Source organism: Terrapene carolina, unplaced genomic scaffold (genome assembly GCF_002925995.2).
Source record: "Terrapene carolina triunguis isolate 2854851 unplaced genomic scaffold, T_m_triunguis-2.0 Scaffold95, whole genome shotgun sequence".
NCBI classification, from domain to species: Eukaryota; Metazoa; Chordata; order Testudines; family Emydidae; genus Terrapene; species Terrapene triunguis.
The window spans coordinates 15,287,273-15,300,956 of record NW_020664446.1 but is presented as its reverse complement, the minus strand read 5'-3'; the positions used below and the strand labels follow the sequence as shown (position 1 = coordinate 15,300,956).

The 13,684-nt window shown below is 36.8% G+C and overlaps 1 protein-coding gene across 1 annotated transcript in view; it reads left to right on the top strand.

Moving 5' to 3' along the window:
* RAB11FIP2 (RAB11 family interacting protein 2) overlaps positions 1-13,684 on the top strand; it is a 43,516-nt gene that overhangs the window by 22,219 nt on the left and 7,613 nt on the right. The window contains exon 4 of the mRNA XM_024206236.3: positions 12,408-12,453. Within this exon, the coding sequence (XP_024062004.1) occupies positions 12,408-12,453 (46 nt within the window). The remainder of the gene's footprint in view (positions 1-12,407; positions 12,454-13,684) is intronic.

Sequence of the window (13,684 nt, the reverse complement as noted above, 5' to 3'; positions counted from 1 at the left end):
CCGAAGAAGTGGGTTGTAGCCCACGAAAGCTTATGCTCTAATAAATTTGTTAGTCTCTAAGGTGCCACAAGTACTCCTGTTCTTTTTGCGGATACAGACTAACACGGCTGCTACTCTGATTCCCAGATTTGACAGTGTTTGTCCCTTCAGTGAATCTCAATGGTTGTGCATGCTCATCATGCTTAACAGTCAGCCCTGGGTGTCTGCTGTTAGTAATGATGATGACGACTTTCTCTTTAGAAATACTTCAATTAATTGTGAAAGTCTGAAATAACATAGATTTTTGCATTGCTCCTGTCTTCCTGAGCTCTCATCACGGTATTCTCACCAAACAGCTCTTGCCATCTCTTCATTTTCAGATGCTATTTCACAGAACGTAACATTTGAGAATCAGATGGCACAAAAATTACAGGAATTTTGAGAGCATCAAAGGGACCAGAACATACTGAACTGAGGACAAAGAGCAGCACATAGTATATTTTCAGGCTTTAAAATTTCATTAAAGTTTCGTATGTGTCACTGTTACTTCTCAATTTCGCCTTTAAGCATGATGCACTAGGGCTCTCTTTCTGCAATAAGCTCCATGTGCGTGGACCCCTGCTCTTGCACAGAGCCCATTACAGGAAAGGTGCAAAGGAGTGCAATGTTGCTTATTCCTTTTAAAGGTTACAATGCATCTCTCTTCTTAGCTGCTTTCCTTCCTCCACTTTGTTTAGGAGATCCTGCTTCCAGAAAACCCATTATTGTGCCTGCTGCAGTAATGAAGTCTCGCTTAACGTATTTGTCTTTTGTCAATCATTCACAAAGCATAGGTGTGTAGGCTACACTGTTCTGAATTTTTATTTCTTTTTCCTGAATTTTTAAAATTTCTTCTCTGTTAGCAGCTGCATACATTGTTACTGTATTAACTTTAACTTGGATGACTTTTTATTTATTTTCTTCACTTTCCTCTGCTGGTATTCATGAGATTATAGCTAAATTGCCATATTTCTAGTTAAATGAGATTACCAGTTTGATCTCCTAACCTATTGAGAATATTATGAAAATGATAGAATGAGTCAGTGTATTATATTATAGAATTTTAATATGAACTGTGAATTCAGTATGTAAGGCACCAGTCTGACCTTTTTCTGAAGCACAGAACAAGTACAGTCCTTGCAGGAGTAGTACAGGATTCCCACCCTGCCAATGTGCTTAATCTCTGATCTGGAAGGATCATCCCTTGTGGTGAGAGAGTAGTTACATCTCCATCATGTCTCTGTCTTGACATTTGCGCTGAACTTACCAGCTGTGATTGAGGTTTTGTGATGTGAACATGAATGAACTCTGAACAGGGCTGAAACCACCAACCCCCAGGCCATCACAAAGCAACTCTTCAATGATTGGGTCGCTATATATGCTGGATTGGAACAGTGATTTGGTGTTGACTTGAGTAAACGAATCAGATATCTTTGATTAGAATATCTATTTTATAAATACTGATGGTGCTTAAAGTTCATGCTACTAAATAATTACAAGATTTTTACAAGCTTTTACTGTCTTGTAAATGCATATTAAGGCATATAAAATCCTTTGAAATTCAGTTCCTGCGCATATATAGTAGACTCCACTCAAAGCAGAATGCATTGGCTATTCAAGTCTTTAAAAAATTGTAATTGCTTTAGATTATTTTCTCAAATTTCATTTATTCAAGTGAAGTTGTTTTTTAATTTAAACCAATGCACAAAGAATCTAAAACTGATAAACTTCTCTCTTTTTTTTTCTCACTGATGTAAAAATAAATTAATAATAGACCTAGTTCTTAAGTCTTCAGAAATAGTTCTTGAACTTGAGACTTTAAATACCTAATTTCAATCTGGAGTGAATTTTTCCAGCTGAGTTATAGATCCCTGAATTTGTGCCTTATAATTCAAGTGCTTACACAACCTAAACTAGAGTGACCTGAATGATCCATAGTACATCTCTTGAGGATGAAACATCATTAATCATTTAGCTAGAGCACCATCTGTTCAAAACTTGATGTCTTAGCTTGGTATAAAAATGCCTAATAAAAAGAAAAATATTTAAATGCTTAGAAATATTCCCTTTTTATTTAAGGTTATTGTCATTAGCCAATTTTGCTTATAGAAACTGTAATAAAAGTCAGTCTGGCATATAGTACAGAATCACTGCAGCTTTATATTTGAGGTTCAAATAGTTTTTTAATCCCTGTGCAATTATTCAATTATTGCACTTGCATGATTAATACTGTAGTAATCTGGAGATAGTGGTGCTTACATCTAGTGGTTGTATTCAAAGTGCAAGTTAACTTATTTTAAGGTACTTATATTTGAAACTGCCTCTAAGGGCTTGTCTACCCTTAAAAAGTACAGTGGCGCAGCTGCACCACTGCAGTGCTTCAGTATAGACCAGGGGTCTCAAACACGCGGCCCGCGGAGCTCTTCCCTGCAGCCCGTGGAGCTCCCCACGCGCCCCCCCCCGTTACTTCCTGTCGCCACCAAACTCCCCTCACCCCCCCCCCAGTTATTTTCTGTGCCTGTTAAGCTCCCCGTGCGCTGCTCCCCAATGTTTGGGGCACCTGCCACCCCCCCTCGCCACCCCGGAGTGTCTCCCGGCACCCACTTGCTGCCTCCTCACTGCCTCGGAGCCTGGAACCTGCAGCACACGTTGAATCAGCTCCACTCTGCAGGCTGCCGGCTTCCGGCAGGTCCTAGTGTCCCTCTTCACTAGGGCCAGGGCAGGCTGCCCTTTCCCTGCCCTTCTGCCCTAGTCCTGAGCCTCTCTCTTCAGTGAGGTGCTGCCACCCTGGAGTGGTCATTTGAGTTTGAGACCTCTGGTATAGACACTACCTATGCCAAAGGTTCTCCCATTGATATAGGTAATCCACCTTCCCAAGAGGTGATAGCTAGGTCAGCAGAAGAATTTTTCCTTCAAAGTAGCATTGTATACCCCAAAGGTTAGGTTGACTTAACTACATTGCTCGGGGTGTGACGTAGCTGGCTTGACCTAACTTTTTAGTGTAGACCAGGCCTGAGAGAGTTTAAGCCATCATCCCAGCAGGGCCCCTGTGCATGGCATACCACACTTGTTCTTCTTTCAGCACTGTCAGCCCCATTATGCATCTCGGATCTGCCTTCAACCCACTGTAGAACTGATTCTTCACTGCCATGTAACTTCTGCTGCAATTTACACATGTGCAAAGTAGGAGTAAAACTACCATTCTCAATTGGCATTTTACACTTACTTTTTATTTTCTTTGCACACATGTGGAGAATTATGTCCTTTACCTTTTGTTTATAAATATAACAAAGCCACCTCCAGTAAGGTTTTATAAAATAATTATATTTCATGGTTGCGCTTTTTCAAAAGAAAAAATGTAATTTCAAATCACATAAATTGTACTTCTTTTAAAAGACGTATTATTGCAGTTTGCATTAATATTAATCCCTAAAAAGTATTTATTTGGAGTTTTCTAAGTTACTAAGAAAAGTTCTTGACCTATATTTCACTTCCACCTCAGTCTGTTTTTCTCTCTGCCTCTATTCAGCAGCCACTCTTTTCTTTTATACATGAATAGGCAGGCTGTTAGTTGTGATAGAAACTCAGTTTAACAGCTGACAGTTGTTTAGTACAATGGATCAGATTAAGTCCAATATCTGAGAACATTTGTGGTTTATTGGTTAGAACACCAAAGGGTCTAGGTTCTGTTATCCGATCTGTGGAGAATATTTATTATGTGACTCAGGACAAGTCACAACCACTTTTCCACAGTTCACCAATCTTTAAAATTAGTCTAACCCCTCGTTGAGAGGGTGACGTGTGGTCTAAGTTTTGCAAAGTTCTTTGGGTTCTCTGCATGAAAATTTCTATGTAAATATAAAGTTTTATTATTAACATGATTGGTATAGCACTTAAGCCTTGACTACACTGCCACTTAAAGCGCTGAAACTTTCTTCACTCAGGGGTGTAAAAAACACACTCCTGAGCGATGCAAGTTTCAGCACTGCGAAGTGGCAGTGTAGACAGTCTTGGCTCCAGCGCTGGTAGCTATTCCTCTCGTGGAATATTCCTCCTCTTATTACAGCGCGCTGGGAGAGAGCTCCAGAGCTCTCCCAGTGCTGGAGCCGTGACTACACAGCCATGTTAAAGCGCTGCTGCTGCAGCGCTTAACATCGCCTGTGTAGATATACCCTAAATCAGTTATATAGTAAGTGCTCTTCAAATATGAGGAAAAGGTTCCTGCCTTGAAGGGTTTACAGTCTAAGGCCCCAATTCTGCAATGAGCTCTGTGTACAAGACTCCTTGAATCCTCAGGGAGCCTCACACTGACTTTACTGGAGCTCCATAAGAATGCAAGAGTCTGCTCGTGCGTAGCTTATTGTAGAATCAGGGTCCATATAAAAAACATATAGATGGAGGATGAGATGCAACAAAAAGTGTCTTCCATCCAAGATATGTTATTAACTATTTTCTTAACTCCTTAGCATGCAAATTCATAGAAATGTTAACAAAATAGAAGGATGGCAACCACAAAAATTCCTGGTATTATTTTTGCACAAACTCCGGAAGGCCCTGGATGATTGCTTTGTGGCAGGACAATTTATATAGCAGTGAATCCCAAAACATGGTTCACCAGAAACTCATTGGAAAGTAGATCGCAATAATGTGCCCAATTCATCCTTCCATAGGTGCCATATTGCACTGTAATTCTCCCTAGGAAGTGGTATCTGCATTACTAGCCTGCTATGGCTGGTAATATTTGAAGGAACTTTAGTGTCATTAACTATATCATTTACATTTATTCCTTTTTTTCCCCCTATCGTATGTTGGTAGTAGGATTATATTCATGTATATTTTCATGAAAATAAATGTACAGTTAATTTCAAGTTCATTAAACTTATTTTAAAAAAAGAGAAAAGAAAGAAACCTGAAAGGTGCATCACTTCTGAGTAAAAAAACATTCCACAGTCCAAAGATTTTGGATAAGAGTGATCTACTTTAACTTAAAAATGCCCATGTTAAGTAAAGTAAAAAAATGAATTGGTGTAACTTGCAAATTACCTGTAAAATGGGCATTGTATAACATATGATGAAAATACTCACTGAGCTGTGTTGATATTACATTAACCAAGAAGATTTTAATACTTTGAATAGTAAAGACTAATGTAAATACATACTTTATACTGAAAAGTTATACACAGTAGTGATTGTATAATTAATCTGAATAGTGAAAGATGAGTATCTAAAAAGCTCTTGCTCCTTAGGGGAAATATGATTTACATACAGTATGTTAGAAGTGTTTGCCACATACTCATTACAGTGCTAAAGTAAACTGCTCCAGCTGTAATATTTTGAAATTAGTTGTATAGCAGTTTTTTAAAAACATTGTTTTAATCTCTAGATATTTAGAAACCAAGTATTTAAACAGCCAATACATCTAATGTTTTATTTGTTTACCATCATAAATCTTCAAGAACATAAGTCTCAATCATTAAACTGATCAGAGCAACTTAGAAAGGACTATTCAAGTAATGTACAACCACCAAACTTACTAACTCTTTCCAGGTGGCTGTATTGGAAGGAAAATTAGGTATTTTATGTGATTAAATAAATGTATTTAACTGGTGGAAAAATCATACACACATGATAAATTAAGTATAAAATAATATATTTTTATGGTCGTGATGCAAACCAAGACAACCAATAAAATCATAACTATGGTAACTCTGTCTGTCTTAGCTTATATCATTTTTTTTCCTAGTCACTTTTTTTCATTGTGACAGGAGTTAAGGGGAGTTTCAGCTGTGACTTCAAATAAGTTAAAGTTGAAGTCAAAGTAATAAAAGCCAGGAAATTCAAACAGGTTTTACTATTTAATAAAATTTAGATTCTAAAAAATAGTTGCAGTAAAATAAAGGGTCTGAATTAACCCGATAAAAATAACAGATATAAATAATATAACCCTTAGGAAGCTAGCTGATTCCCAGGTGAGTGACATGGGGGAATTGGCTAATTACTATGCTAGGTAGAATTTTCTGTGCTCAGGAGGGAGCTTGGGTTTCTGGCATTTGGATGTTGGACAGGTCTCTTGATTGGAATATGTCTCTTCCTGCACCATTTCACGGCAGCTGATTTTGCTCTCCTCATTGGCCTGTTCTGCTGACATGATTTACTTCCCTTGTGCTAAGTCATGACCTCTCTTCTGGAGAGTAGAACTGATAAAGGGGTGTTTGCATTGAGAGACCAGGCATGGAACATTCAAGGAAGCCAGCATGGGACCTGGATGTAGAGTCTGACGATATGGCTAGCAGTGGAAAATTGGGACGAGAGCATGCTGTAGGCAGTGTGTGCAGTTGTTGGACGTGGTTCTGGCAATCTGGAGTCATGGAAGGGGTGTAAAATGCCTTGATTCCTTTAGGGTGATGGACAAAATAGGAACAAGAGCTTCCTTAATGTTCTGTGGATTAAGTGTCTGTTTCTCACCATTGTGCTTAAATACTGTACATGTAGCATGTAGGGCTCGTCTGAAACTCCTTCTACATCAAAAGTTTGCACAGCTCAGGGCAGTGACAACCATTTCAAACATCACAATATTTTGTTGCTTTGATGATGAAAGCAAAGCCCTTATTGTGTTTTAACAATCTTTTGTACTTTTCCCCTTTTATTAATTGTGATCTCTCACCCCTAGGAAAAAACACTTCATCATTTTTTCTCATTTGAGTGTCATCAGAATGCTTTGCATTATACATTCATAGAGAAAAATGTGGCCCCTGCCTCAAAGTTCTTGCGTTCTAAGATCCTAATCCTGCAAACACTTACGTATATGTCTAAGGTTATATCTACACTGCACACCTTACAGCCGCACAGCTGTGCCACTACAGCCGTGCTGCTGTAAGGTACGCGGTATAGCCGCTCTTTGTCGCCAGGAGAGAGCTCTCCTGCCAACAAAATAAAACCACCCCCAACAAGGGGCGGTAGCTTTGTCGGCGGGAGAGCGTCTCTTGCCAAGAAAGCGCTGTCCTCACCAGCGCTTTTCATCAGTAAAACTTTTGTTGGTTGGGGTGTGGGGTTTTTTTTTTGTTTTGTTTTGTTTTTTTCCACACCCCAACCAAAAGTTTTACCAACAAAAGTGCAGTGTAGACATAGCCTAACTTTACTCTCATAAATAATCCCATAAAAAAATTAATTGGAATAACACCATTCTGACACACAAATACTAAAGCCTTGTCTACAGTTAAAAGCTTTTCCACTTTAACTATGCTGACGTACTTAAAGTGGCAAAAAAAACCCCAACAAAATCCTAGTGAAGATGCCATTATACCAGTATAAAAATATTTATGCTGGTATATCTTATTCTGGTTAATGAAGCACAATAAGCATTACTGGTGCAAAGCACCTTATTCTAGTATAACTGTGTCTACACTAGAGCTTTTACTGGCATAACTAAGCTAATTTAAAAAAAACCATCCCTTACTAACATAGTTCTACCAGAAAAACTTATTAAGTGTAGATTAGGTCTTAAGGTGGAGGTACCATGTTTGTGGCAGATTGTTGGGTGGATTGTCATTGAAAACACTTCATAGGAGTAGTGTATTACACGGGAGGGATTTGAAAGAAGAGGTGGAGGTTATTTTACCACACAGGATGGGAGTTAAAGGAGCTACATGGATCAAGGTGCTAAAAAACAACAGAGGAATAAATAAGCACTGTTTAGTAGCAGCAGAAGTCAGCTGATCTACCAATTATCTCTTTTTTTTTTTTCTTAGGTGTCTTTGGGCCCAATGTCATCTTAATGAAGCTTATTTTAATATCTTAGTCATTTTGGGTTATAATGGCAATTTTACATTACACTTTGCATACTATTCCTGCTAAACTTAATAGATAATTTACATTCGGATCATGCATGCGGTGACTGAGCAATAGTACCCTGCCTTCTGGAATGGTTGTTTGTGGAGCTGCAAAATCCTATTAAAATTGATTTTTACTTTGCATGTGAGCAGCGGAATGCCTTTCTAATAGCCAATACGGACAAAATGCATTTTGTGAAATAGTAACCGTGCATATACACAACACAGTTTTGAGGGTGGTGACGTGTGAGCCAGAAAGAACCAATTTGACTTTTGGTTCCCAAGATGAGTTAGCAGAGTTGTTTAATTAGAAAAGACACATCTTTTGACTTGTAAACTGAGCAAATTTAGTTTTGAAGTAAATGAGAAACAATAAATATAAAATACCACAATGCTAATTTTTATAGTCACTTTTGACAGTGGAACCGCACTTTAAAAACAAACAGAAAAAATGCTTCCAAGCTGTGAACATATTTTTGTTATGTTTCCACAGAAAAACTTCACTGCCAATTTATCAAACCCTGGGAAAAATAAGGATAGGACCTTAACTATTTTGGCTATGTTGTGTACTGCTACCATTAGAAGAACAGCAAAACTGATATACTTTGTTCTTTCATCAGTCAGATATACATATTATATAGAAACATGTTGCATTGGTTACATCGGTGACTGCAATTCAAAAATCCGAATGGCCTTGTGTAGTTAAGAATTTTCCTGAAGAGATGGAAAGGCTTATGATCAATACAGTATTTATATATAGTGTAAAGGAGTATGTCATTTTGTTTGTTTTTACATAATTATAGTCAAATACGATAATAAATTAAAGTTAAGGGTGTAGCATTATGAAACAAAAGAAACAAAAAGACCCCAGTAACTTCAAATACACAACACATGCAGAAAAACCTATATTTGCAATTTTAAAGATATTCTAGGGTTCTCAGTCCGTGAGTTATGAGTACAGCTGCGAGAGTCTGGAACTGCTCAGGCTCACCTCAGGTTGGAAGAGCTGGCAGGAAACCATGCTAGGCTCAACGAGACCATGGAGCTCCCAAGTTAGTTAGTTAGACCTTCTCATTTAAAACAAAAATTACAAGGTTTCAGAGCACCTGTTTCTTCCTGCTTCATTCGGAAGGAGAATATTTCCCACTTATGTCTTAAAACTTGAATAGTGTGTGTTTCATTTGTAATCATATTTGTGTGCAGTTGCAGCTAACTGCATACCAAACATAACACTTGCTAATTTTGTAGATGGAATTAAGATGCCCACAGTGTCATAGTAAGTGTGCACATTTTTCAGTTTTAAAAAAGTCAGTACTCCCAATAGTTTACATTTCTAATTTCAAAATACAGATTTCATGTACAGTGACTGTTACTCTTCCATAATAGCAGATAAAGAAGAGTGGGTATCTCAGAACTTGTTTCACAGGAACGTTTAAGTGGTTCAGTGCTATAAAAGATCTTGCTTCCTTAACCTTTCAGAAACTCAGTTGAGCAGTCATTGTATTATTCTGTATCTTGTCTGACATGAGGAAACAGTCCCAAAAGAAAGGTATCCCAAATTAACGCCACACTTCGTTAAATAAAGACATTCTTGGTTTTCACCGAGCTAATTTGATCCAGTTCAGTTAACTCATTTTTTTGTCCTCAGAACAGATCACAAAAGGCACCCATGAATGAGTAAGTTCATCATGTGTTTGACACATCAGTGTGAGACTAAAAGGCAGACCTTGTGGGAGGGTTCCTGCCTTTAGATTTGTAGACAATACCTGATGAAAGAGGCCCCTCATTCAAAACTGTTCTCTAGTGAACAGGACAGAATGCCTCAGATCACTGTACAAGCAGGTATCATAGAAATTAACCAGAACTTGATTTCTCAGACACCTTTTCCCTCACAATTGTGACTGTTCATGTAATCCAATCTTTATGTAATATTCTAAATATTGCAGTTGGTTCACTGGGCTTCAGTATAAACCAAAGATCAAACTTTCCTAGAGCTCATTTGGCCTGTAATTGCTGTATAATTGCAAAATACTTGCTACATAAATAGGCTTGGGAGAATTCAATGTTTTTTTTAAATATAATTTGGATGTATTATATCACTTTTTAAACATTTTTTTCATTTTGTATCAATTTTAATTTTCACCATTGCAGGAAATTATGGGGGGAGGGCAATAGACAATAATTATTTAATGACAGTTGATATTGAGATTCAAAAAGTTGAAACTTTATAACTATTAAAACACAGGTTGTCAACATCAACTGTCAAAATATACAAAGTAAATCTTAATCAAACTCTAATAAGTTTTCAAGCAGCATTTTTTCTTACTTTGTCTAGCTGTGAATTTCTGTTGTTTATAGATGGAAATACTTCTTCCACTGTGTGTGTATAGTGAAATTGACATTTACCAACATTTACCAATAAAAATCTAATCCTTCCAAGCCTATATATAAAATATACCCATTCCACTCTTCCATATCATCTACATATATGATCAGAGGTTTATAGGTTTAGCAAAGGAAGCAATGGAGAGCAACAAAATAGCCATTAATTATTTTAGGTTAATTTTTTTACATAAAACTAAAAATGCTGTACAGTGTTTTCATAACTTTAAAATTGTTCTTTCAGATGCTTGTAATAACCTTTCAGTAGCCTGAAATTGAAATGTTTCATTACCAAATTTAATTTTCCTTCTTCATGCACCAGCTTGTTTAATGTATTCATGAGTACTATGCTACTGAGATTTTTTTTTCTTATTCCTTTTAAAAATTAAAGGTGAATTCATTACTCATGAGCCAAGAAGGTTTTGGATTGATCAGAATGGTTTGATACAGGTTACATGTAAGCAAGTTTTGAGAAGGGCCCCTTTTCAAAAACTCTGCCTGCAAGCTTCAGCCTCAGCACTTTCAGTACATGTGTGCTCTTGGGCTATATATAACCCTTACAGTCATACCAAATAGTAGATTTTGTGATATATAATATAGGGACTAAAAATAATGCTGTCAAATAAACATAATTTATTACTATAATCCAGAATCTGAACCCATTTTCCAGAGAGTAAATGTTATTTCAGTAATCATTTTTAACAAGTATAAAAGGACACAGATGCATTGGTTCTGAAAATGAAAATATATTTAGAAAATTATATACATACATGCCTGCCACTTTGACAATGGCAACTTTAGTATTATCCATATCAGCAGTCTATTGTCTCAGTTAATTTGGGAAAATTTTTAAATAGCTATGTTTTTATATGTGAATAATTTAATAGGTTTGAATGGTTATTTATTGATCTTATTATGCTTCTTTTAAAGCAAGTTGCTGTTTATATTTGTACCTTGTCCTTTAGTTTGATTCATATAAAAACAGATAAATGCAGTATATACTGTCCGATGTTAAATACTTACTTAATTTTGATTAATACATTGTAACCAAAGCATTCTAAATGTGCGAGCACTGTTGGATCACCAAAAATTCTTGTCTATGACTGCTGCAGGGAGTAGGGGAGTTTGAGGCATGTGCTAAATGAAAGCAATGGGCTGCAAGAAGTTCTGTGGGGTTTACTAATGGGGATTTTGGAAAATTGAGCAAGAGGGGTGAGGAGCTAAAAGAACTGGATCAGAATAAAACTAGCAGCAGTAGTGTTGAGAGAGGAAGAAAAGCTAGACAAGTAGCGTAAAACTGGAAGGACAAAAAAAATTGCCCCATGTTAGATCTGGTAGAGAGTAAGCATTGTTAATGTGAGATGGTTTTTTCGACCTATGAAATAAGCTAGTGATTTCAACTGAGTTTCTGAAAAGCAAATCTCCAATAAAAAGACACCAGAGAAACTGGCACTTATTGGTACCTTTGTAATGACCATTTCAGTCTAGAGATATATGACCAAGTGGACATTGAAATTGTATTAGCATCTCACCCCTAGAGATGATCTTTCTCAGGTCAGAGTTGAAGCATAATGACAGTGTAGTATGTGCAAACTGTGACTTTCATTATCTGAAGTTTACCTGGTCTGTGTCCATAGAGAACCTGAATTTCCAGGGCTATCAGTTGAACAGTTGAATCACTTACCAAAAAACAAAATAAAACAACAATCTTTAAAAGGCTTTTTTTCTATTTTTCAATGAAAAATTATAGCAATTTCATGTATGTTTAGAGTAGAAAACATGATTTCAAAAAATGCAAATGTGAGTTTTAACTTGATCTAAAATTATAAAGTTCCAAAAAATGCATTTTGTATGCTACCGCAGGGCAAATTGTTGAATTACCATTTGGAACCATCTTCCCAAATCCTTCATTTCTGTGTTTAATGGTCAGTATAATTATAATATCATGATTTTAACTCTAATATATTTACAAGTTTTAGAAACGTTGCTTACATATTGTTTTATGAAAATTATCTTTGATTTTGTGTCTTTCTTAAACATATTTGAAGTCAAGAAATTATGTGAATGTTTCCACATTTCATATAAGCTATTTTAGTAATGTTGACATTAGGTACAAAATGGTGGTTTTTTGTTGATGAGTACATACCTATAATATTTTGTTTTTTGTTATTCTCCTAGTTTTACTATGAATCCTGCAAGCATTGAAGACCTCAGGAAAAAAAGGGTGAGTGACAGTGTAATGGAGAACTATCAGTTCTCTACGTACTTGGTGCCTGAAATGGACTAAATAACCAAATACGGTTTTTATTAACTTCTAATGTGAAAATTTTAAAAGCTTTCCTGCTTGTTTTATCTAGTAATTCTTAACGAAAGTTTCTTTCCTGGTCGGAGACTGGGTTAATTCAAAGGAACTGAAAAGAGACTTAGAGACCCAATTTGCAGAGTATTTGGAATAACCGCTGAAGTTATAGTGTAGAATAGATCTTCCCAAGGGAAGTAGTGAGACACCTTTTGCTTCAGCCATTTTAAAATAAGTTTGGACAAAGCACTAAAATGTGTCGCCTGGCAAACAATCCTGCATTAGCAGGGGATGGACTAGATCGACTAGATCAGTGGTTCTCAAACTGTGAGTTGGGACCCAAAAGTGGGTTACGACCCCATTTTAATGGGGTCGCCAGCGCTGGCTTAGACTTGCTGGGGCCTAGGGTAGAAGCCGAAGCCTGAGAGCTTCAGCCCTGAATGGCGGGGCTAAGGTTACAGGCCCCCTCCCTGGGGCTGAAGCCCTTAGGCTTCAGCTTTGCTTACCCCCCATTCCCCGCCACCATTTGGGTGGGTTCAGGCTTCAGTCCCCCAGTAATTTTTGTTGTGAGAAGTGGGTCTCAATGCAATGAAGTTTGAGAACCCCGGGACTAGATGACCTAACAGGTCTTTCCCATCTGTAAAGTCTATGATTCTTTATGAAGGACAGTTTTTAGTGGGCTAATCAAAATGCAAGTCATTCGCAGGTTTAGGAAAATGAGTAAATATGGTTAGAAATACAAATAACAAATGAAGAGCAGCAATAAGGCCTTGTAATAAAGAGACTTTGAAGTTATTCTTTGGAATGGTTGTTTGGCCCTAGAAATAGCAAAAATATAGTGTGTACTAAGAAATAAAAAAGAAAAAAATTCCACACATTTACTATGCAATTTCTTTGTATAAAAGAAAATATAATCTTGCTAGAATTTGTTTTATAAGGAGATCAGATCTTTAAAAGTGGGTTTGTTTTCCCTCTTAAAAAAATAAGTTGTATAGACAGATAGGACTTTATACTGTTTGTATTTTACTGTAGTATGTAAATGACTTGCAATAACTTTTGATGTTTCATAATAAATGCCCAAGTTTTCATAATGTAAGAAACTGGTGGGAGATGTCAGAATGTATGAAGGCTGCCTTTGATCAGATAGTAAACTAAA